The 24,501-nt window shown below is 35.1% G+C and overlaps 1 protein-coding gene across 12 annotated transcripts in view; it reads left to right on the forward strand.

Annotated features, from left to right (window-relative positions):
• LOC125675009 (neuropilin and tolloid-like protein 2) overlaps positions 1 to 24,501 on the forward strand; it is a 49,496-nt gene that overhangs the window by 13,367 nt on the left and 11,628 nt on the right. For all 12 annotated transcript variants that reach the window (XR_008801591.1, XR_008801592.1, XR_008801593.1 and 9 more), the window contains exons 2-3: positions 8,734 to 8,965; positions 13,143 to 13,323. Coding sequence is in view for 2 of the 12 variants with exons in the window: in XM_048912465.2 (XP_048768422.2) it covers positions 8,875 to 8,965; positions 13,143 to 13,323 (272 nt within the window). In the remaining 10 variants the exon portion in view is untranslated. The remainder of the gene's footprint in view (positions 1 to 8,733; positions 8,966 to 13,142; positions 13,324 to 24,501) is intronic.

Below are 24,501 nucleotides of genomic sequence, written 5' to 3' on the forward strand. Positions count from 1 at the left end.
AAAAGAGCATAATTATTATAATATTTGTCAATTACTAAAATAAATGCGAGTATTAACGCATATTTTCAGTTTGTGTTCACAGAAATATGATTATGGGCGTAAATAATTGGCATTGAAATATTAATGTCCTTCTTTGGGATCAATTCTTGAAGATCTGAACCCTCAGAGATACGCCAGTTTACAGAAGTGATTCAATTGAACACGTGGTGCATTTCTTATAACTCACCAGGACAAATCATTTTAGTGTGGAACATGATAACATACACAGTATCGTGATTATCAGCCATGTGTCTGTATAATGCAAATCATTAACGGCACGACAGCAAGTCCAGCCTTTAATGATATGTATAAATTCCAGAGCTCAAATTCATATTCAACCTTTAATGATATATTTAAATTCCAGAGCTCAAATTCATATTCAACCTTTAATGATATGTTTAAATTCCAGAGCTCAAATTCATATTCAACCTTTAATGATATGTTTAATTTCCAGAGCTCAAATTCATATTCAACCTTTAATGATATGTTTAATTTCCAGAGCTCAAATTCATATTCAACCTTTAATGATATGTTTAACTTTCAGAGCTCAAATTCATATTCAACCTTTAATGATATGTTTAAATTTCAGAGCTCAAATTCATATTCAACCTTTAAAGATATGTTTAAATTCCAGAGCTCAAATTCATATTCAACCTTTAAAGATATGTTTAAATTCCAGAGCTCAAATTCATATTCAACCTTTAATGATATGTATAGTTTCTAGAGCTCAAATTCATATATATATACATATATATGTTTTCATCATACAACCTCAAAAATACCCCACACAGTTTACATCCTCTAGATATAAATCATATTGAATGTGATTAGAAAGTAAACCAGAGGAACCTGGTAATTCAATATCACTTAGTTCTGTTTGGTCACATGTTCATAGGTTTATGGAAAATGCATGATCAGGAGGTCTTATTCTATGGAATTCCGTGGGTAGGTCGATGAAGAAGGGGGGGGGGGAATGACTGAACTTGCAGCACATTTCTGAAGTCGAGTCATTATATAATAAATGATGTTTAGAATGAAGCTATAGATGTTCTGAATTTTAACATGACTGAAATATTAATTCAACTCCGAAAACCAGGGCACTAAAGGCACATTGTTGCAGGAATTTCTGAAGTGGGTCATTATTATATATATACACTGTAGTACGAGACGAAAAGTAAAGAATATTTGCTTTTGAAGTGAAAATATTGATTTGTGTCTCATGTTGTTCTGTAAGCCACCTTGAATATACCATGATATATGTATTTTAAAAAAAACACTAGTTGAAGATGACAATCCATGAGATTTCTCTGTCTGTCTGTCTGTGTGTCTCTGTCTGTCTCTCTCTCTCTCTCTCTCTCTCTCTCTCTCTCTCTCTCTCTCTCTGACGCTTTCCATATTTAATTTTTACATTTGATAATTCCTATCAGATCCTCTTCATAACACTGTCATGTATTCTTATAATTTAATCACCTCGTCCCCATTCAGTCAGCAATGAGCAGAATTTCTAAATTGAGTAAACTTGGAAAATAAATATTAGTATTGACGCAGATTTCCATCTTGTCTTGGAAGAAACAATATTATGAGCTGTGCCAGTGTGCACAATTGTCATGGAGACAGCGATGAAATGTGGATGCTGTCACTGCAAATTTCATTACCATTCTGTTTAAAATATTTAATGCCCATGTGTGCGTATTTCAGAAACCTGCACCCCAACTGCAGTGTCTGTTGTCATATATTTTAGTGCTGATGTGCTCATGAACTTTGATGACTTCCTAAAATATCGGGGGGGGGGGGGGGGGTGATTTTCATAATCCAAACACTTCCTAAAACGTAGCATTATTTGTTTATATCCCATTCAAAAATCTTTCAACCATACCGAGACGTCATCAGTTGTAGTCGAATTGCCACAAACTTAAGACCAATGCACAACTATTAGGGCCGCAATAGAGATGAAGTTTCTTTATCGTGACGCGGGACTTCGGTGTTTAAGGACTGCGGCATGCTTAGCGATTGTTAAAGACGTCTTTGATCTGACGCGACCAAGGCAGGGACAGGAGTTGAAACCCTGAGCTGCCGGCCACGAAGCAATCGTTTTAACCACTAGCCACCGCGACCGATTTGTCGTATAATTTAGACCGCTTAATATTAAACATTATATATATATATATATATATATATATATATATATATATATATATATATATATATATATATACATCTTGTAGTTATACATGTAGTTCTGTATTCATACACGCATACATGTAGTTCTGTATTCATACGCGCATACATGTAGTTCTGTATTCATACGCGCATACATGTAGTTCTGTATTCATACGCGCATACATGTAGTTATGTATTCATACGCGCATACATGTAGTTATGTATTCATACGCGCATACATGTACATGTAGTTTACAACTGCAGTGCATTCATGAGGTAAAAACATTAGAAATGTCAATTTTTATCAATATTCACTCGTACATGGTCCACGAGAGATGATGTCTGTGCTAAAAAAATTATACGCCAGTAATATTCCTTTTAAATGTTATTGAAATAAGGCATGGAAGAATCATTACTGGTTTTGAACAAAAAAATATAAGCCTGTGGATCTGTGCTTGTAATGAAAGAAAATATTCCAACATTGATGAAGAAAAATCCAAATCTAATGGCTTAATTAACTAGGCTACAAAAAGTGCAGCCGCACTTCTGTGCAAATAAATAAGACGAATCTCTTTGCGCACTGCACATAAAATGCCAAGTTCCATTTTACTAGCTGAGAAAAATAAACATGTCGAAAAAGAGGCATTTTGCAATTATTTTCCATTAGGTTTTTTTTTTCTTTCTTATGAATTGATTTCTTCGGCACTGCACTTATACAGGGTGGGAAAGTTATAAGATTTACAGAGAAGTCGTCAATTTCAATGGAGTGAAATTCGAAAGCTTGGTATTTGTGTAAAAAAAAATATCCTTTAAAACAAAGACATCGATAAATATAACCCGCTCATAAACGAAACAATCCACACGTACGTACATGTTCCCAGGAGAAAGTGTTATAATTGCGAGGGTTGTTTTAACGCATTTTCCCAAGAAACGATAAGTTTCACATGTACATATATATTCTCTGAGAGGGTGTCACGATCGCGAGGATTGTTTTAACACATCTACCAATCACGATTTCGATATTAGGTTCCTGTCAGTCCCTGTGAAAACAGACTGCCTATCATGGAAGCATTCATCACTAGCGGTGTATTACTCTCACACCCAGCTACTACGGAACGAAAGGGCGTATTAATTTCTCTTTCATTTTAGAGCGTCAAAACTCTCGTAGCCTAGACATAGACCAAGTCTGTAAACTGTAGACTTTCTCACCAAGTCTGTAAACTGTCTGTAAACTGTAGACTTTCTCAACAAGTCTGTAAACTGTCTGTAAACTGTAGACTTTCTCAACAAGTCTGTAAACTCTCTATGTGTGTAAGTCTATAAAATATAGACTTTCTCATCATCTCTCTGTGTGTAATTCTGTAAAATGTAGACTTTCTCATCATCTCTCTGTGTGTAAGTCTGTAAAATGTAGACTTTCTCATCATCTCTCTGTGTGTAATTCTGTAAAATGTAGACTTTCTCATCATCTCTCTGTGTGTAAGTCTGTAAAATGTAGACTTTCTCATCATCTCTCTGTGTGTAATTCTGTAAAATGTAGACTTTCTCATCATCTCTCTGTGTGTAAGTCTGTAAAATGTAGACTTTCTCATCATCTCTCTGTGTGTAAGTCTGTAAAATGTAGACTTTCTCATCATCTCTCTGTGTGTAAGTCTATAAAATGTAGACTTTCTCATCATCTCTCTGTGTGTAATTCTGTAAAATGTAGACTTTCTCATCATCTCTCTGTGTGTAATTCTGTAAAATGTAGACTTTCTCACCAAGTCTGTAAATTGTAGACTTACTCATCATCTCTCTGTGTGTAAGTCTGTAAACTGTAGACTTTCTCATCATCTCTCTGTGTGTAAGTCTGTAAAATGTAGACTTTGTCATCATCTCTCTGTGTGTAAGTCTGTAAAATGTAGACTTTCTCATCATCTCTCTGTGTGTAAGTCTGTAAACTGTTGACTTTCTCACCAAGTCTGTAAATTGTAGACTTACTCATCATCTCTCTGTGTGTAAGTCTGTAAAATGTAGACGTTCTCATCATCTCTCTGTGTGTAAGTCTGTAAAATGTAGACTTTCTCATCATCTCTCTGTGTGTAAGTCTATAAAATGTAGACTTTCTCATCATCTCTCTGTGTGTAATTCTGTAAAATGTAGACTTTCTCATCATCTCTCTGTGTGTAATTCTGTAAAATGTAGACTTTCTCACCAAGTCTGTAAATTGTAGACTTACTCATCATCTCTCTGTGTGTCAGTCTGTAAACTGTAGACTTTCTCATCATCTCTCTGTGTGTAAGTCTGTAAAATGTAGACTTTCTCATCATCTCTCTGTGTGTAAGTCTGTAAAATGTAGACTTCCTCATCATCTCTCTGTGTGTAAGTCTGTAAACTGTTGACTTTCTCACCAAGTCTGTAAATTGTAGACTTACTCATCATCTCTCTGTGTGTAAGTCTGTAAACTGTTGACTTTGTCACCAAGTCTGTAAATTGTAGACTTACTCATCATCTCTCTGTGTGTAAGTCTGTAAACTGTTGACTTTCTCACCAAGTCTGTAAATTGTAGACTTACTCATCATCTCTCTGTGTGTAAGTCTGTAAAATGTAGACTTACTCATCATCTCTCTGTGTGTAAGTCTATAAAATGTAGACTTTCTCATCATCTCTCTGTGTGTAAGTCTGTAAAATGTAGACTTTCTCATCATCTCTGTGTGTGTAAGTCTGTAAAATGTAGACTTACTCACCATCTCTCTGTGTGTGTAAGTCTGTAAAATGTAGACTTTGTCACCAAGTCTGTAAATTGTAGACTTACTCATCATCTCTCTGTGTGTAAGTCTGTAAACTGTTGACTTTGTCACCAAGTCTGTAAATTGTAGTCTTACTCATCATCTCTCTGTGTGTAAGTCTGTAAGCTGTTGACTTTCTCACCAAGTCTGTAAATTGTAGACTTACTCATCATCTCTCTGTGTGTAAGTATGTAAACTGTAGACTTTCTCAACAAGTCTGTGAACTCTCTCTGTGTGTAAGTCTGTAAAATGTAGACGTTCTCATCATCTCTCTGTGTGTAATTCTGTAAAATGTAGACTTTCTCATCATCTCTCTGTGTATAAGTCTGTAAACTGTAGACTTACTCACCATCTCTCTGTGTGTAAGTCTGTAAAATGTAGACTTTGTCATCATCTCTCTGTGTGTAAGGCCAGGGCTGTAAATGACTAAAACTCCTCACCGACGGATCTGAAATGGTTCGACAAGGAAACATACAAGTAGATGTATGTATCATACCCGAGGGGATAGTCTGATGCAGAGTTTATTACACTTTTATATTCAATAGTTTGACACAAGGTTCAATACACTTTTATATTCAACAGTCTGATACAGAGTTCAATACACTTTTATATTTAATAGTCTGACACAGAATTCAATACACTTTTATATTCAATAGTCTGACACAAGGTTCAATATACTTTTATATTCAACAGTCTGACACAGAGTTCAATACACTTTTATATTTAATAGTCTGACACAGGGTTCAATACACTTTTATATTTAATAGTCTGACACAGGGTTCAATACACTTTTATATTTAATAGTCTGATATAGAGCTCAATACACTTTTATATTTAATAGTCTGACACAGAGTTCAATACACTTTTATATTCAATAGTCTCATACAGAGTTCATCACACTTTTATATTTAATAGTCTGACACAAGGTTCAATACACTTTTATATTTAATGGTCTGACACAGAGTTCAATACACTTTTATATTCAATACTCTGACACAGAGTTCATTACACTTTTATATTCAACAGTCTGACACAGGGTTCAATAAACTTTTATATTCAATAGTCTGATACAGAGTTCAATACACTTTTATATTTAACAGTCTGACACAGAATTCAATACACTTTTATATTCAATAGTCTGACACAAGGTTCAATACACTTTTATATTCAATAGTCTGATACAGAGTTCAATACACTTTTATATTCAATAGTCTGATATAAAGTTCAATACACTTTTATATTCAACAGTCTGACACAGGGTTCAATACACTTTTATATTCAATAGTCTGATATAAAGTTCAATACACTTTTATATTCAACAGTCTGACACAGGGTTCAATACACTTTTATATTCAATAGTCTGATACAGGGTTCAATACACTTTTATATTTAATAATCTGACACAGAATTCAATACACTTTTATATTCAATAGTCTGACACAAGGTTCAATACACTTTTATATTCAACAGTCTGATACAGAGTTCAATACACTTTTATATTCAATAGTCTGATATAAAGTTCAATACACTTTTATATTCAATAGTCTGATACAGAGTTCATCACACTTTTATATTCAATAGTCTGATACAGAGTTTATTACACTTTTATATTCAATAGTCTGACACAAGGTTCAATACACTTTTATATTCAATAGTCTGATACAGAGGTCAATACACTTTTATATTCAATAGTCTGATACAGGTTTCAATACACTTTTATATTGAATAGTCTGACACAGAGTTCAATACACTTTTATATTCAATAGTCTGATATAGAGTTCAATACATTTTTATTCATAAAACAAGTATAACATTAATGCCTGTCGAGCAAAGCGTTCTATTGAGCGAACAACACTTGATTTACCCACCGACCGACAGGTCAAACCAATATGCCCCCTTTTTCAGGGTGCTGTCGGGATGGGGTTAATCATGATTACATCAGAATGAACGCTTTATATTTAATATAAACTTGGTGATATAAATGCGGGGGATTTAGGGTGAGTTGCGTGAGCATTACATTCAACTAGCGATCACTTATCGTCCAAATTTAAGGCTGGATTCACTTTTGTCAATAACGACAACTCTGAGGCCCCAAGTACCGATAATTATTTGCACTATATTGAACTAAAGACAGTTTCTGAATGAGTAATGTATAAACCTATCATTTCGTTTCTAAGTCCTTTAAGAGGATGCTGCACGAAAACATTTTATTCTTCTCCCAAATGTGTAATAAGTGGGGAAACTCGGTCACAACGGCCTATGTGGTGCTTAAACTGTTCTCGTTTTTTATTTCACAATCTGTCGCGCTCTTAATTCAGCTTAAAAGTTTTTGATGATAGTGTTTTAGTTTTTTGTAATTCCAATAGTTGCCACCGTTCCAAAGAAAGAATTCTAAATGAGTACAGAGACGATTTCCCTGACCAGAATGTGATTATAAAGTGTGTTAAAGAGCGTTGTACATTGTCATCCATTTTCTTCACATTGGATAAGGTTTAACCCTTTGCCTACAGACAATTCTGACTGAAGCAGGAATTCAGCCCGGGGTATTCTTTTCATGAGTGCGTGACGATATGAAATAGGAACGACAACCATGCCTGAGAGCTCCCTCTGGAGAATCAATTATTGTAATTATGCAATAATTAGGACTCTAAGACAATTATTGATTTTTTCTGTTAGCACTATACATGTTATTCTTCTAATGAAAAACGGAAACAGACTTATCTAATTATACTCATTAGGACAGGAACGAGTGTTTTTCATCAATAAGACCGTAATTTATGGATTTGAATGGGGCCGTATTACTGAGCATATTTCCGTTGGGACGTGAATAATATTATTTGTAAAATCAGAGCTTTTTTTTTTTTTTTTTTTGTTCTTTTTTTTTTGCCATTTTAAAAAGGGATAGAGGATTCTTCTTTTTTTTCAAACAACTTTAACAACATTTGTGACAGCTGATATTGACCGCTCTTCCTATTGTACATGGAAGTTAACAATGTTATATTGAAGGGTAATATAACACTGTTATAAAAAGTTTCTAATGTGTCACATTTACATTACATCATTAATGAAAATGTTCCGGAGTCTTAGATTACTATCACAGACTTTTTTTTAAACAAAAAATCCTTTGTGAACTGCATCAAATTTCAAGCCTTGGAAAACATGCCCCGTCATTAAAAACAATTCTCAAATTCTTCATTCAATCATTTATTTTAATTCTAGGAACTAGTAAATTGCTCATACATTAACTTAGTTTATGCCTTTCATCCTATTGGGGTTCTTGATGACAAAAACCTACGGAAGACAACGGCCACTGGGAATTCAGTCCATGAAACTACACTCTTTAATGGAAATTCCTGACATGAGACTTCCAAAATTAATGATTTTTTCCCGATAAGATTATGATGCACATGAATTGACAAAATTTATAAAGTAGTTACAAGTTGTTAAAGTAATGACTTTGCATGATAGTTTCAGATAATTCTCACTGGACACGGCAGTAGTAAACATCACTTCTGGGTTCTCTATAACACTTCTATATTGATTATGAAACAGCAATTCTATGTATATTTTCTTCTCTGAGCTCCGGGACGTGGCGGATTCGTAGTCTAGCAATAAGTTTATATTTCAGCATTTGGGTTTGTCTTTCGCCTAACACATCTAATACCAACATCGCGAGTCATCATGCTGCTATTTATCATCTCGGGGTCTGATACCGCACCGCTGATGAGAGACAAGCGACTAGTACACTGGTCTTCTTTTACTTCAGATATTCTCCAAACAAGAGCAGACTAATTCGATGGACCACGAGAAAAGGCCACTCATATCGAGAGCGCCAGTATTTTCGGCTCATGGTGCGAGGCTGAGCGACAATATCTGCCAGAAATTGGTCTGAGTTCGAAATGGAAACATGATATTTGGTTTATTGCTTTACACGGTGATTGTTGCCGCTGCCGGTTCGACAGAAACACCCATGGAGGAGCCATTAAAAAACACCACAGGTACTGTACACGTGCTATCATGTTTCTTTGTTGCATTTACTGTCAGCTAAAAAAATCACACATACATACATATATACATACTTACATATGTATGTATATATATATATATATATATATATATATATATATATATATATATATATATATATACACAGTTTTATAGTCCAAAGTTCTAAATGTTGGTATTCAATAAAATTCTGGATTAAGAGCTAATACGTGGGCAGTAATCTTTCAATACTGCAATCAGTATCATATTAATGCATATTTTGGTTTAGTATCTTCAAGTTCGTATTTGGTGATTGAGGAAGCATATCGGGTGTTTTTATGTTTAAAGGAATACATGTGGCGTGTTAATGTAGAATTGCAGTGTTCCGCAGATCTTAAATTGTGTAGAGCTAGAATTAATCTTTAAAAACCCCATAAATTAGCTAGGATGCGTTATATATTTTTTATTTAAACTTATATATATATATATATATATATATATATATATATATATATATATATATTTCTATTTATATATATGCTTTATTCTTTAAAAACGATCGACCAATTTTCGACGAATTAGAACTGAATATTTTGAATTACATATGTAAAGCGGTAGTGGTAATTATTGTGTAGTTAAAGGCGAGAGCAGTATCGCTAAAGATTGAACAGCAGATATTGATTTGTATTCATTTTAACAAAGGCATAATGTTCGTAAACATATTTACGTCAACATCCCCCCGACAAACGCCCTATTGACAATAATATAACTGACTGCTAAATAAACCCATCTCATTTAGTTTTTGCTAAGACGCTAAGAAGAAGGTTGTTAGGTTCGGAAGTTCTCTGACAAGCTGAATATTGGACCATTGCTCAGAGAAGGTAGCCTATAATCATATCTGACATCCATTTCCCAAGCTAACGGACAAGAATCATACCTAATCAATCGCGGGTCTCCGTTTGCGGCCATCATCTATTTGACTTTTTGTCTAGATCTAGTGATGTCGTAAAACGTACGACAGCCGCAAAGTTAAGTGTTAAAGAAGACTGCGTATTAGGAACAAATGCAAGAAAAAGTGTTGCTGATTATCCACCGTAGAAAACAATCTAGGGAAATGTGTAAATCACTAAATAATTCTAATTAAGTAATGCGCAGTGATGTTTTCTACAACACATTGACATTGACACGATTGATTGAATATTGTTTAACGTCCCTCTCGAGAATATTTCGCTCATATGGAGACGTCACCACTGCCGGTGAAGGGCTGTAAAATTTAGGCTTATGCTCGGCGCTTATGGCCATTAAGCAGGGAGGGATCTTCATCGTGCCACACCTGCTGTGACACTGGACCTCGGATTTTGCGGTCTCTCATTGATACGACAAATTGCTCTGTATACAATTCGACAGATTTAATGATATATAATTATGTGAATCCATTCAATAGATTTATATTGGGAATGTTATTTATGATCAGATAATAGTCTCCTTTACAAGAAGCTGGATATTAGACCGAGGAAATTCTCTTAAGGAAAACATCCAGAAACTTAATTTAGCCCCCCCCCCCTTCTAATTTCGTACCATTATACTATTTCAGGAAACAATTTGAGAAAATTATTAGATTTGTATTTGGTTCTGGGAAATTCTTGTATAATGTTCCTATTTACCGTTTCATGGAACATACAAATGGGCAACAGTTGTCCGATGTCGTTTATCCATACATAACAATAATAGTGATTAGTTCCGGGGGAAATGCGCAATGTAGTAATGATGTGCCGTACAGATAAAGTCAATTTAAAGAATAACTGACATACTGACCCGCATGGGCTGTGCTTTTTTTCTGTTCCTACGGTATGTAAGTTTTTTATGTTTTCTGCTGCTGACCTTGATAGCATCCTAAAGATCATGAACGTAAGCAACATCGACGGAACCCGCGGGTTGAGTGCAGTTTAACGGAGCAAAAAAAAACCTACGTGGGTTCCGACGGTGCGTGGGCAAGAGAATATCGACCCCGCCCATGAACGGTATTTTCTTTAAAGTATATGTTGCTTTTCAATTTTGAAATATTGCTTTGACAAAATGATCGAAATCATTTTAATGCGAAGTATTTATTTCCCCATTCTTTTTGTCTTTACAAATTGTAATGATAGCCATCTGCTGTAAACAATGGAGAAATAAAAGTAGAACGTAAATATAAGAAATGAATTTCATTTTTGAAAATACATGAGGGTATTAACCGCTGTGCACTTCATGAAGCGCTATCGCATGAAAATCAATACAAGTATACACACCAAACATTACCATTTATAAATATTCGCATTGCTAGCCATTGGTGTTGAAGTTATATCTATTAGGCGTTTGATGGTGTGAATATATAACAATCTCGGAGAAAAGAGCGAGGTGGATATATTTTTCTCTGGGGTCAATGCAGGAGAGAGAAAGAGGGAAAGAGATCAATAACAAGAACACTTTCTTAATATCACTTCTTAACGTGTAAAGGTAAATTTTATCCGCTACAACATAATGCCTCTGAGTGATTTAACACGATAACATCAATGTGGTAAACAATATATTATTATCTTTATTATATTTTCTTGCTTTCCCTAGATTTGTTTTTAAAACCACTGCTTTTAAAGCTATTTTGGGAACGCCCAGTTTATCCGCAGTCACGTGATAGAACACGTGGTACAGAGTGAAGCGATAGAAGATTTATTTCCTCATGTTGTTTTACGTCACAGATATAATTTTTCACTCCTACAGAAACGTCACAACTGTTAGTGGATGTGCTGCAAATTGTTATCTAAGCATGGTGATCAGGGCTGAGGCAGGGGGATTCTTTATTAGGGTTGTAGCAGTGAGGATTCTTTATCAGGGTTGTAGCAGTGAGGATTCTTTATCAGGGTTGTAGCAGTGAGGATTCTTTATCAGGGTTGTAGCAGTGAAAGTTCTTTATCAGGTTATAGCAGCGAGGGTTCTTTATCAGGTCGTAACTGCGAGGGTTCTTTACCAGGTTGTAGCAGCGAGGGTTCTTTATCAGGGCTGTAGCAGCGAGGATTCTTTATCAGGACTATAGCAGTGAGGGTTGTTTATCAGGACTGTAGCAGTGAGTGTTGTTTATCAGGACTATAGCAGTGAGGGTTCATTATCAGGACTATAGCAGTGGGGGTTCTTTATCGTGGTAAGGCCTACCGTGACACGGACCCTCAGTTTATAAGGTCATATCCGGCTCTAGGCAATCGGTGAAGGAACACTCATTATTTGACACGGCGCCTGGGGCCAGGAATCGAACTCGAAACTCTGGTTGGAAAGAGCACCTTTTTTTTTATATAATTCTTTATTTTCTTCTATTCTGTAATATCAACACAAGTGATATATGTATCAATCTTTAATTTACAGAAAACGTTTTGAGAGAGAGAGAGAGAGAGAGAGAGAGAGAGAGAGAGAGAGAGAGAGAGAATAAATATATCAAAAGGCTGTTTATATTGAATAAAAGGTTCCATCCATTCCAGGTTGTGTCAAATTTAGTTTTTTCACCAATTTTTATAGAAGATGTATTTCAAGGTCTCATAGTTCTTTTTCAAATGAGATATCGCTACTACTATATTTAATGTCTTTTCTGTACACCTCATTGTATACATGTAGTACTTTAACCACAGAAAAAGTGTGTTTTGAATATATTTGTTTGAATCAAGAAATCGTAGTAAAAAAATTCTTTTTGTAATAGATAACTGTAGATTTGTATTTTCTTCAACATAATTATGTTTCCAAACTATCTAAAAAGGATTGAAATTTACACATTCCCAGAAGAGGTGTTCCAATGTTTCTTCTTCCAATTTACAAAATGTACAGCATTTTTGAAGAATTCAATTTACAAAAAGATAAACTATTTACATTTTGTAAAAGGTGAAGTTAACGAATATTGATCAATCTCATAACTTATATAAAGAATACAAAACAGAGAGTTGGGCAAACACGGACCCCTGGACATACCAGAGGCGGGATCAGGTACCTAGGAAGAGTAAGCACCCCCGTCGACCGGTCACACCTGCCGTGAGCCCTATATCTTGATCAGGCAAACGGAGTAATCCGTAGTTATGAAAAACTAAATTTTCCACCAATTTCAATACAAACATAAAATCATTTCATACATGTATCAAAATAACTTCCACATGTATAGTTAGTAATGTTTTGCAGCTTCGGATTGCCACTACACCTTTACCTATAAAACAACGACCACGGGGATGTTTGCCACGCCAGGATTCCCAAAGGAATACCCGGATAGTGTCGTCTGCAGCTACTTTTTTCAAGCCTCCTCGGGGGGAAGAGTGCACATCACATTTGACTACTTCAGCTTAGAAAAGCCATCGGACAAAGGGTAAACCTACCTTATCATTTAAAACGCTGTAGCCTGATTTATCATTCACAGAAGTAGACATAATTATGTATGCATAAACAAACCCGCAAATATCTGTCAATGTGCACATTTCAATTTCAAGTATACAACAGGACTTTGTGATTTAACTTTCAAACCAAAGTTACACACGAAAATCCATTTTGATATATATCAATGTATTAATTCAGACATGATTGAAAGATGCTCGAGTCGTCTAGAAATGACGTAAAACCACACGATGTATCTATGAAAGCGTCTCAACTTAAACATATCTTTTGATGAAAGATCATATTATCTCTGCTTGAAAAAAAAAGTAATTTCAGAAGTGATTTTTTTTTCTTACACTGATGCAAACATTAAAACCAGAATAAAACTTATTACAATGAATACAATCTGGATCTGAGGGACCTAAACACCATTGTTGTTGTCGTTTGCTGCCGTAAACTGGTTCTTGTACGGGAACCAACTACCACGTGCTGCAATTTCATGTTATAATGAATATTCATGATTCCATTTGGAAATTTCATGTAATAAAATGAAGTGGCTAGGTGTACGAAATAGGTGTGTATCACATCCAACTAACATACCTTTTCGCAGGAAATCAATCGTTTAGGGAATATAGAATAGTTATAAGGGTTTCTACGTATGAATCAAACCACGTGAATAGAGTGGAATCCCACTAAATTCTAAATTGTGAATCAAAACTGAGACTAACAACAGGATTCCAGTTATTGAGGGGGTATTTATAAATAGCCCTGTAGGCCTGACCACAACGTCATTTGTGCTGTGGCCGGTGTTTACTCACTATTATCAGGATAGCCCTGTTTCTTCTCTGTGCCCCGCTACTTTTTTCAAATTACAAAATGTTTCTTCATCCAAAAATGTGATATTTTCCCCAAAAAATGATACAAAGAGATATACCTTACTATGAAATATAAAAAGCGACGTTTTCATTGGAAAGGGGGTACAGAGTACTTAAACACCCTTGTGCTTACTAAACAGAAATGTTTCTGACGTAATCACGACTGTGAGCTGTTTACTTCACATATCAATTTGATACAGCTTTCTGGAAGACAACCTTTGGGTTTTTAGGTGACACTTTGATCTAGAGTGTAATCCATTTTCGGGTATGTTCTATCAGATCGTGTAATTTGAATTTATGTTCAAATGAGGAATTTGATGATTCTGAAAATTTCTCAAAGCTCCTGAATTGATGCACTAACCTGTGGGTAAAAATGCGAAAAAAGTATCTCTCATTATTTACTCGTGTGGGATAGGGAAATTTCACCCCTGGGACAAGATTCGCTGTCTAGGACTCGGCAAGGCCTCGTCTTAGTCTGCGAATCTTGTCCCCTCGGTGGAATTTCCCAATCTCATTCTCGTACTGATGAAGGATTCTATTAATCTGACACATGTATCTTTCCCAGATCTGAGTGCGTGAAGGATATCTCCTTTTGGAGTAAATATTTCTTTCATTATTTCCCATAAGTAATATCAGTTATGAATAACGATTCATCGCTATTGTTTAAATGTCTCTTAAAGTCAAGTTTTGTATTTATTTTCTCGAAATTTGTAAGAACATGTTGCATTTATCAGCATAATAAGGTTTTCAGTCAGATCTTTTGTAAATCTTATGTTACGACTAAGACTGTAAATAGATTAATAATTACTTTGTACATTGGCTACACAATTTACTTTTCGTGCAAATACCAAAAACGTTTGCATAACATTAAAAATTTTAATTGCCTATTTTATATACCTTGTATCCTGCAAATCGATCATTCTTGCACAAGTATTTCGTAGTTTATGATCTGACATTGATTTCTGATGCACAATGACACCTACTTCAGTTGTATGAATTAGAATCTTTAGAATAAAGTTTGTAATTAGAGAACTCACACATCTATTGATTCACTGGATGCATTATTCTGTTTTTAACAAGCAGTCTAAACCTACCACAGAACGCACAGTACCACCACGTCGTTAAAGGTACCTCTGCTGGATTCCAAAAGGTCAGCCCTTTAGAAATAAAGGACCCAATAGCTGTCCTACTGAGCCCGGGTCTTTACTCCTCCGATATAGAACTTTAATTACTGTGAGGGAGAAACTTTATTAAATGCATTGTACCACAACATGTGTAAGAAGTGGTGTAAATCAAATTTAAGGTGGCTCACTACACCCAGAAATAGTTTCTCAAATCAGTACGAATTGGTTTAATCATAAAAGATATGATGATATATAATAAGTATATTTGCCAAAATGGGCAGAAAATGTGCAAATTTGGATAAAACATGATTTTCCCAAAAATTATTTCAACACATATGAACTTGAGATCTGCGGTTCACCAGCCCAATGCTTTTTTTTTTATTATTATTTCCAGCCCAATGCTTTAACCACTGAGCTACGATAGACAAATAAAGCGATCGATACAAATACTTTCATAAAACATTTTAATCGCCATCTTTTGACGTAGTTTCATAAAGAGTATAAGCTTTAGTGTAGTGAGCTACCTCAAATTCTCAAACAAAGAACTTTTAGTAAATTTGAAATTACGAGGGTTTTTTTTTTTTTTCCAAAACAGTATTGAAATGGAAAACTTTTCTATACTGTAAACGACAGTTCCTCACGATCTATTATAGACTAGGCTTGTTTTTACATTACAAATAATCGTTGGAAAAGAGGATAATATTAAGCAACAGAAAATCATGATCCTTGTTCTTTCAAGTTTTTGTATTGGGTGCTTAATGATAAACCTTTATTAATTAATGATAAACAGAGCAGTTGAATGTTGTGAATCGAACGACCCATCTGCCAAGAGAAAGGACAATGAGGGGTACTTAGAGACAGCTGTTACATTAATGAAAAGAAATTTTAAAAGATTCATATATCTTGTCATCAGTCATTAAGACATTAACTTGACTAAACACCATTCTGATTCCACGCATAAGCACTCTGAAGTCTGTGTTAGAATGATGCTGGAATTCCTCATTAATAATATATTTGTAGTTTGTGAGAATAAGGTCTTCCAACGATGTTCATATATTGCGCTCCTTTATCAGCTGACCTATTTTTTGTATTTTAATGAGGCAACATTTATTTTAAAACTTCTACATGAGCAAAGAAACCCTTTGCTGTGGCCATCATTTCGATAAACTGTACATCGACTCGATATATCCCAGTGAACTCGAAAGAAAACTTTTTCATTTTCATCTTTGTCATGCACCAAGCGCAAATGTACATTTATCATTAAAAGTTAATTCAAGGAAACGGATTACAAATATAAGTTGCTACAACTTGTTTCAGAATATGTGCATATTACTTATTGTGTATACATGTATATATATGTTGACTTATTCAAATAAAATAAAGTTTAAACTAAATAAAAACTCACAATTTTCACACCTGCTTAACTTGGGGTCTTTATTGCGCGTAGACGTTAACAGCAAACTAACAACTCAATTTCATGACAAACGAGATGACTTCAGCTTCTCCATCGTCAACTTCCCATATTTCATGTAGACGTTAACAGCAAACTAACAACTCAATTTCATGACAAACGAGATGACTTCAGCTTCTCCATCGTCAACTTCCCATAATCATGTAGCAACATTCCTTTATCACCTGTACATGGAGCTCATGCCGCTCAACTGATTCTATACGCGAGAGCATGTTCTGCGTATGATCAATTTTTAAACCGATACAGGCTATTGATACATAATTTGATATTATAAGGGTTTCAACAGCATGGTTAAAGTTCAGCATTTCGCAAATTCTATCGTCGTCATAATGATACATGACTGTCGTTGATTAAGCCGTTCTTTGCATACTGATTTTGACTACGGATTACTCCGTTTACCTGATCAAATTAAAGCTGGGCTAACGACAGGGGTAACCGGTCAACAGTGGGTGCTTATTCCTCTAGGATCCCGCCTCAGGTGTTTCAAGGGGTATGTTTACCTGCTCTTCATTCTGTATTCTTTATATTAGGATTTACGAGACTAACTGTTCGTTATCTTCACTTCGTTTTCCCTACTTTAGCTCTGACATCAATCACGTATCCCCTATATAAGAAGGAATTGAAAATCGACCAAGTTTCTAAAAGGTGAAGATAACGAACAGGGGTCAATCTCATAACTCCTATAAGCAATACAAAATAGACAAATTTATCATTTCTACGAACATTCATAACAATCTAGTAATTGATTTAGGATTACATATAAAGTAAATGTAAGTATTGATAACATAATGAACTCATTTTCCTTTTTCTATTGCATTTGAAATAATTGGTTGCGGTCAGCAGAATTTTGAACGATTGCCAGATCCTGGATTTCTAGGTTAGACAGGCGCGTCGAATATTCATTACCTTGGACGTACAATTCCTCTCCTATTACCATAAAAATGGAGTAATTGTCTATTAAAATGCACAGATCTTAAAACGTCTTTACGGTCCTAATTATATATTATCCTCATGTAACCTAAATTTAGAGGCAATTTGGATTTAGTTCCTGCTCAAATGTCTGATCTTTGTAACGAACATATTGTTTCACAGACCGTGGGCGATTTCTGAAGGAAAAAAATATTTGCCTTTATGTTTTAAATTGGATTGAGAAGACGCACGATTTTATTTCCTCCTCGCAAAATTAAAACGTATTTATTTTACACGTCACTTTGGATTAAGACTTCACATATTTTTATATACAACCTATATTGCATTAGCGTCCTAAATTGTCTTTTGATCGGATTAAGCTTTTTATAAAAGTCTGTAAATATTTTACTCGTTTCTTTCTCAAACCCGATGATAAATTGATAAGAACGTAACCAGCTTTAAATCAGTTTAGTGGAATCACATACATTTAGCATTTTATCTTCAAGCCCGTGGGGATCTGGGTTAGAGTAGGAGCTCAGTACCCCCCTTGCTTGTCGTACGAGGCGACTAAATGGGGCGGTTCTTCGGATGAGACCGCTTAAACTGAGATCCCGTGTCACAGCAGGTGTGGCACGGTAAAGATCCCTCCCTGCTCAATGGTCATAAGCGCCGAGCATAGGCCTAAATTTTACAGCCCTTCACCAGCAGTGATGACGTCTCCATATGAGTGAAATATTCTCGAGAGGGACGTTAAACAATATTCAATCAATCAATCAAGCACGTAATTTGAAATTGTCTTGATGATGCATGTATTTTTAAGATTATGTTATCATTTTAAAGAAACACGATTGTTTAACAGGGATTTCATTGCCCATGTTTGGCTTTTCCACGATGGATATGACAATAGAACACTGTAATTAATTTCAATTCGACTGCCAGAAATTTTCGTTGAATTGGCGTGTACACCAGCCTTTGAGTTCATGAAGCAGTCATGTTATTTATCCACATGATGTTGGCGTTAACTCACTTGCAAATATTCTGTGGGGATCCGGATTAGTATGGGTGCTCAGTATCCCTTGCTTGTCGTAAGAGGCGACTAAATGGGGCGGTCCTTCGGATGAGATCGCAAAAACCGAAGTCCCGTGGCACAGCACGTGTGACACGATAAAGATCCCTACCTTCTCAAAGGCCGTAGGCGCCGAGCATACGCCCTTTGCAGACCTTCACTGGCGATGGTAACGCCTCCATTTGAGTGAAAAATTCTCAAGCAATATACAACCAACCAACCACTCGCGAATATAATTCGGGTTTCACACACCGACTGTTCGTGAGTACTGTACATGTTAATTAGGGTTTCACACACCGACTGTTCGTGAGTACTGTACATGTTTTAGCTTATAAAAACTAGTTTACAATCGCTTAACACTACTTTCAATTTTGTTTGGTAATGCTTTGATTGCTATTAATATCTCTTTCCACTACCTTTAGGCTTGTTGTTATCAGGAAATGTTACAAATGACAGCCACTTCTATAATCTAGACTGATGGTCATTTTATGTCGCTGAATTTTTATTTCGTAATGAATTCCACCAAATTAGGGACATTCCATTGATAAAATCCGTTTGCACGAGACTTGTTTTGCAGACAGGAAATGTGCCGAGCGTTAGCGAGAATTAAATATAATTGAGCAACTATTTCCCTAGGGAAATTTCTACACATGGTATACAGCCCAGACTGAATTGATAAAGAGTTCATAGAGAAATCAGTGAACGTCCGAGTCTTGTTGAACAAATCGAAATGGCAATCTACATTATTTTGTTTGAGAAGAAATAAACGCATAAGCAAATCAAAAGTTGCAAAGCATAACTAGAAATCTTGTAAAAGTTTCTAATATCCAACATTATGTTTTGGACTAAATATTTAGTCATATTATGAAATGTTTTTGGTGAAATTAAATTGATGTTTACTGCAAATTGTTTAAAATCGCCGTTTTCTGGTCCTATATTTGGAACTACTTCGTAATATGCGTATGAATGTAAGAAATTCACGTGGTGGAGATTTAACTGTAAACTTGGAACCAAAAGTAAGAAAGGCTGTAAAAATACGATAAAACTTGTAAAATAAGAGACAAACAACTAAATAGTTAAAGTCCCAGTGGGCTATGAAAAGAGCCTGATGTCATCACCTGTTGCCAGAAATTTTAAAGGGAAAGGAAACCAAGAATGATTGTTTATATCATTTGATTATATTGTCACGTGATTCCAAGCGTTGACAGAGGTGTCTCAAACTCCCCGTCGAGGCCTCATTACGTCACCTACGAATAGACCTCTCCTATGTGACGCACCACAATATACAGATTTGTATATTGTGAGTCCGCGATTATCACGCAGACAAATTACACTAAAGAAGTAGTTCGCAGTTAAAAGTTTGAAGATATTAATATTAAGAACATTAATATAAAAGTATGGATTTTATCTTAAACATAAAATGATCAAAATATCATTAAAAAGTAGGGAGACTGTTCAAATTATTGTGTAAAGTAATGAACTTGATGTTTACGTTCTTGTTTTGAAAGTTGTTTACGTTTGACGTTATGTTTTTTCGTCATTCTACAGTGACGTAACAGTATACGCGGCCTAAGAAATCGCTATCCCATAATGCCTAAGTGAAAGAGTTTGGTTTGTGAGCAAACGAACTCTGGTGGAAGTTTGAGAGGTGTCTGTGAAGCTTGCGTAACGCGCCCTCTGGTGAGAGAATGGACATACTGCCTGAAGAGCCGTAAAGCGAAAGTACCAGCAGGAACTGCTCGTTGATTATCATGTGATAACGTTTTAATTATCTAACACTGTGCCGGTCTCTTTATTCATTTTTTGACATTATATAAAAGTCTAATGAGATGGCGTAAAACGTCCTTATTATGAAACATTAAATCAACATTCTCCCAACATGCGACCGCGTATTATACACCAGGTTAACAATGCTTACGATTCGTAGGAATGGAGGTCTGGTGTATGTAAGCTATAATGCACACTTCAGGAATCGAGTTATCCTGCGCCGGAACCATAGGATGAATTTGATTGACCTCTATAGCCTGCAGAAAAGTAACCGAATAAATGTGACATTGAATGATGTTTCTCGCGAAGTTCTTATTTCATGTAGATAAAAAAACTTATTTTGTGGGAGTGGGCGACTATTTAATTAACATTGCTCTGTTTTTTGGGTTAACGAATAAGACGTGTACTGATGACGTCCTACACAACTGTTTGAAGAAGAAGAACTGCTTCCAGTAAATGTCAGAAAAGGAGAATGGATTTTATATCCTATTAGATGTCGAGTTGTTAGTTCCATCGATAGATATAGATGCCTTCGGTCGAGGAATACATGAATGTAATTGAATTTAAAGGTGGTTGACCCAACCACCTTTAAATTTAATTAGTCATTTATTTCTCGACCAAAGGCACTTTTCTGTTCACTTATCAAAAGCAATGTTTAATCACAAAAGCTCTATACATCTTAATAGTGAAATATTGAAGCATGATATACAGTGGCGGATCCAGGAATTTCATAACCGGGGGGGGGGGGCGCAGTAGAAGGCTGGGGTTGCCTTGAAGCTTTGCACTGATGGGGGTGCAGGGGACGAAGCCCCCGGAAGCTAACGAAATTGTGCCAATAAGAGAGTGGGCTCTTTTTCATTTAGATAATGAACATATAACGTCTACGTACGTATATTTTGCTCTTTTGTGGGCATTTGTAATTGTAAAAAAAAAAAATCAAACGGGGGGTCGCGCGACGGCGCTGGATCCGCCTTTGATATTATATAAAGACATAAACGACTTCACCGTCAATCGATTGTCTTTATAACATACAGCACTGATAAAGAAGATTAGAAAATATCATTGTGCAGATAAATGGTTATAAAGTATCATTGTGTAGATAAATGGTTAGAAAGTATCATTGTGTAGATAAATGGTTAGAAAGTATCATTGTGTAGATAAATGGTTAGAAAATATCTTTGTGCAGATAAATGGTTATAAAATATCATTGTGTAGATAAATGGTTAGAAAATATCATTGTGCAGATAAATGGTTAGAAAGTATCATTGTGTAGATAAATGGTTATAAAGTATCATTATGTAGATAAATGGTTAGAAAATATCATTGTGCAGATAAATGGTTAGAAAATATCATTGTGCAGATAAATGGTTAGAAAATATCATTGTGTAGATATATGGTGATCATCAAATTATGTGTACGCCATATAAAATGTCCGGTTATATTTGATATAAAGAGAAGTTATTTGATTATTATGTCCAATTTCTGACAGCACTAGTTATTAAAGCTGTATGACCCGATGTTCATGTATTATTTTTGTACATAATTACTTTATAGCAGATTAATTTATTTATAAAGTTATTAACTTTCCCTTAATAATTACATGCTTGAAAACATCTGCATGTAAAAGAAAACAGTGCGAATATTATTTAGAAAGTAAATATAGTGGGTACATATATAAATCATCCCATAATAGACGTCTATGAATAGACCCACGCGCGTCAGAGGAATCCCAACATGATGTATTAACTCATACGCAACTGTCTAGTTTTAAAGCTGAAAGAGTGTAAAACAACGAATTACTAAGAAATATTTGATATTTTTATTTCTATTAAACTTATGGTACGGTACTGTTATAACAAAATACACAGCATTACACAGATAAGACCACCGATGATCTGAAAGTTTGAACTGGTCACGTGACTGTCACTTGAAATGGAAGAGTGACGCGGTTATTTGTAAATATCGATTTAAAATCAAATAATTTGGGTTAAAACAGGTAAAATAATTTATAAAATGTCGTACAGCCTCATAACTACATACGTGGGATGATTAGCGTTTTTACGAGATGGGGAAAAAATATTGTAATTCGGACCATACAGCTTTAACTAAGGAGTATACTCACCTGTAAACTTGAGAAGTGACACGTCAGTAGCCGAAACCATATATAACTGAATATAACTAATAGTAAAATGAAGTCCAGAATTCCGGATTTACAGGAATTGTTTCCGGTTTGCATTTAGAATCAAGCATACTATCGGAAGGTAGAGTTATAGGCCTATCTATTTCATGATGATGATAGCCTGTTCTTTCCGGACAATAGCCACCACGTCCATGAGCGAGGCTGGTTTCGAGACCGCTCGAAAATTATGTTATAATAATAGTATCCTTTGTTTATTCAGGATTACACAATTATTTATACAAACATCTAGTTTACATTGTGGTCGTGTCTCTAACATATACACATATCGAGAACATATATCACAAAACATGAAAATAGCACATTTATTTACATACAGATAAGAACTACCTTAAGAGTAACAATAAACACACGAGTATTATTGAGAATCAGAATAATGCTTGAGATCGACAGGGGATGCTTACTCCTCCTAGGCACCTGATCCCACCTCTGGTGTGTCCAGGGGTCCGTGTTTGCCCAAGTTTCTATTTTGTATTGCTTATAAGAGTTATGAGATTGATCACTGTTCGTTATCTTCATCTTTCATGGGCTGATTTAAGAGATGTCGTAATTGTGTATTTTCTAATAAAATCTGGTAACAAGTTCCTTAACAAAAAATTGCTAAAATGATAAGAAATCTTAAAATATTCTGTTTTGGCTCTTGTAACATAAATGAATTACAAGAGCTCTGTCTTGTATTCCTTGTATTTACCTCATTCACAAATCTAAAAACATTCAAATACTCTGGTGTCATACGATGTAAAACTTTAAACACAAACATAATTTTTTCAATATATAAAATGTCATACTCATGTCAGGGTACCGCTGTGAGTCTTCATTAAAATCCTACAACAGAAAGTTCTCAAATGAACAAAAACTCTCTGTCAGTGTGTGTTTATTTTCTCTTACACACACCTTGGAGGTCAAAGAACATAACCTTCACTTAGTCTAAATCAGTCAAACTTAATGCTACAGCCACGAAGATGAAGCTACTTACACTTCGTCCAGATCTGTCCTGCACGGCTATAGCCACGAGTCCTAACGACGAACATACCATTGTTCCCTTCCAAAACTTGGAAAAATCCCTGACCGAGATCTTAATTTTAACTTGATCCATCTATTCTCCATCAACTCTCTCAGATGCTCTGAATTTCTGTTGAAATCTGGGTTCAACAATTTGCGTTTTCAACTTAAAGTAGGCCAATGTCACGGTTCCGCCATCGCTGATCGACCAAATTCCATCACTTACGTAGTTTACTCCGCTCTTCTTGTTTTCAATTGAGTTGACGATTTGAATTACCTTTATTTTACACCTGTTCCACCTTTTTTTTAACCTTCTAAATTGAATATTTCTGTCTTATATTCTCTTAGATATTACACCCGATTAATTATTCGATAAAACTCTAACGAACTATATCTTGATCTTTATTTCTGTCATCTGTATGGAAGCTCAGTAAGAACATAAATCAAAATATAAATATAAATACAAGAAAATAAGATTTCAGGTTTTGAGTATCATTGGAATACGACATGAAGTTTGTACTTGATCAAATCTACTCTTTCAAAACGCCCTGCCATTTGCGATGCTTGATACAGAGAAAAGCTCGGAAGTACCTAAAACCTCCGTCCGTGATTAAAGGATTTGATTACATTACCAATTCATGTCAAATCACATTGGTACTAAATTTAAAAAAGATATTTTATTCCTCTTTCTAAACAATACATCTATTTTATCTATGGGCTTTCCAATGCAGTGCGACAACCTTATATAATTTTATTCAAAGA

Source organism: Ostrea edulis, chromosome 3 (assembly GCF_947568905.1).
Source record: "Ostrea edulis chromosome 3, xbOstEdul1.1, whole genome shotgun sequence".
NCBI lineage: Eukaryota > Metazoa > Mollusca > Bivalvia > Ostreida > Ostreidae > Ostrea > Ostrea edulis.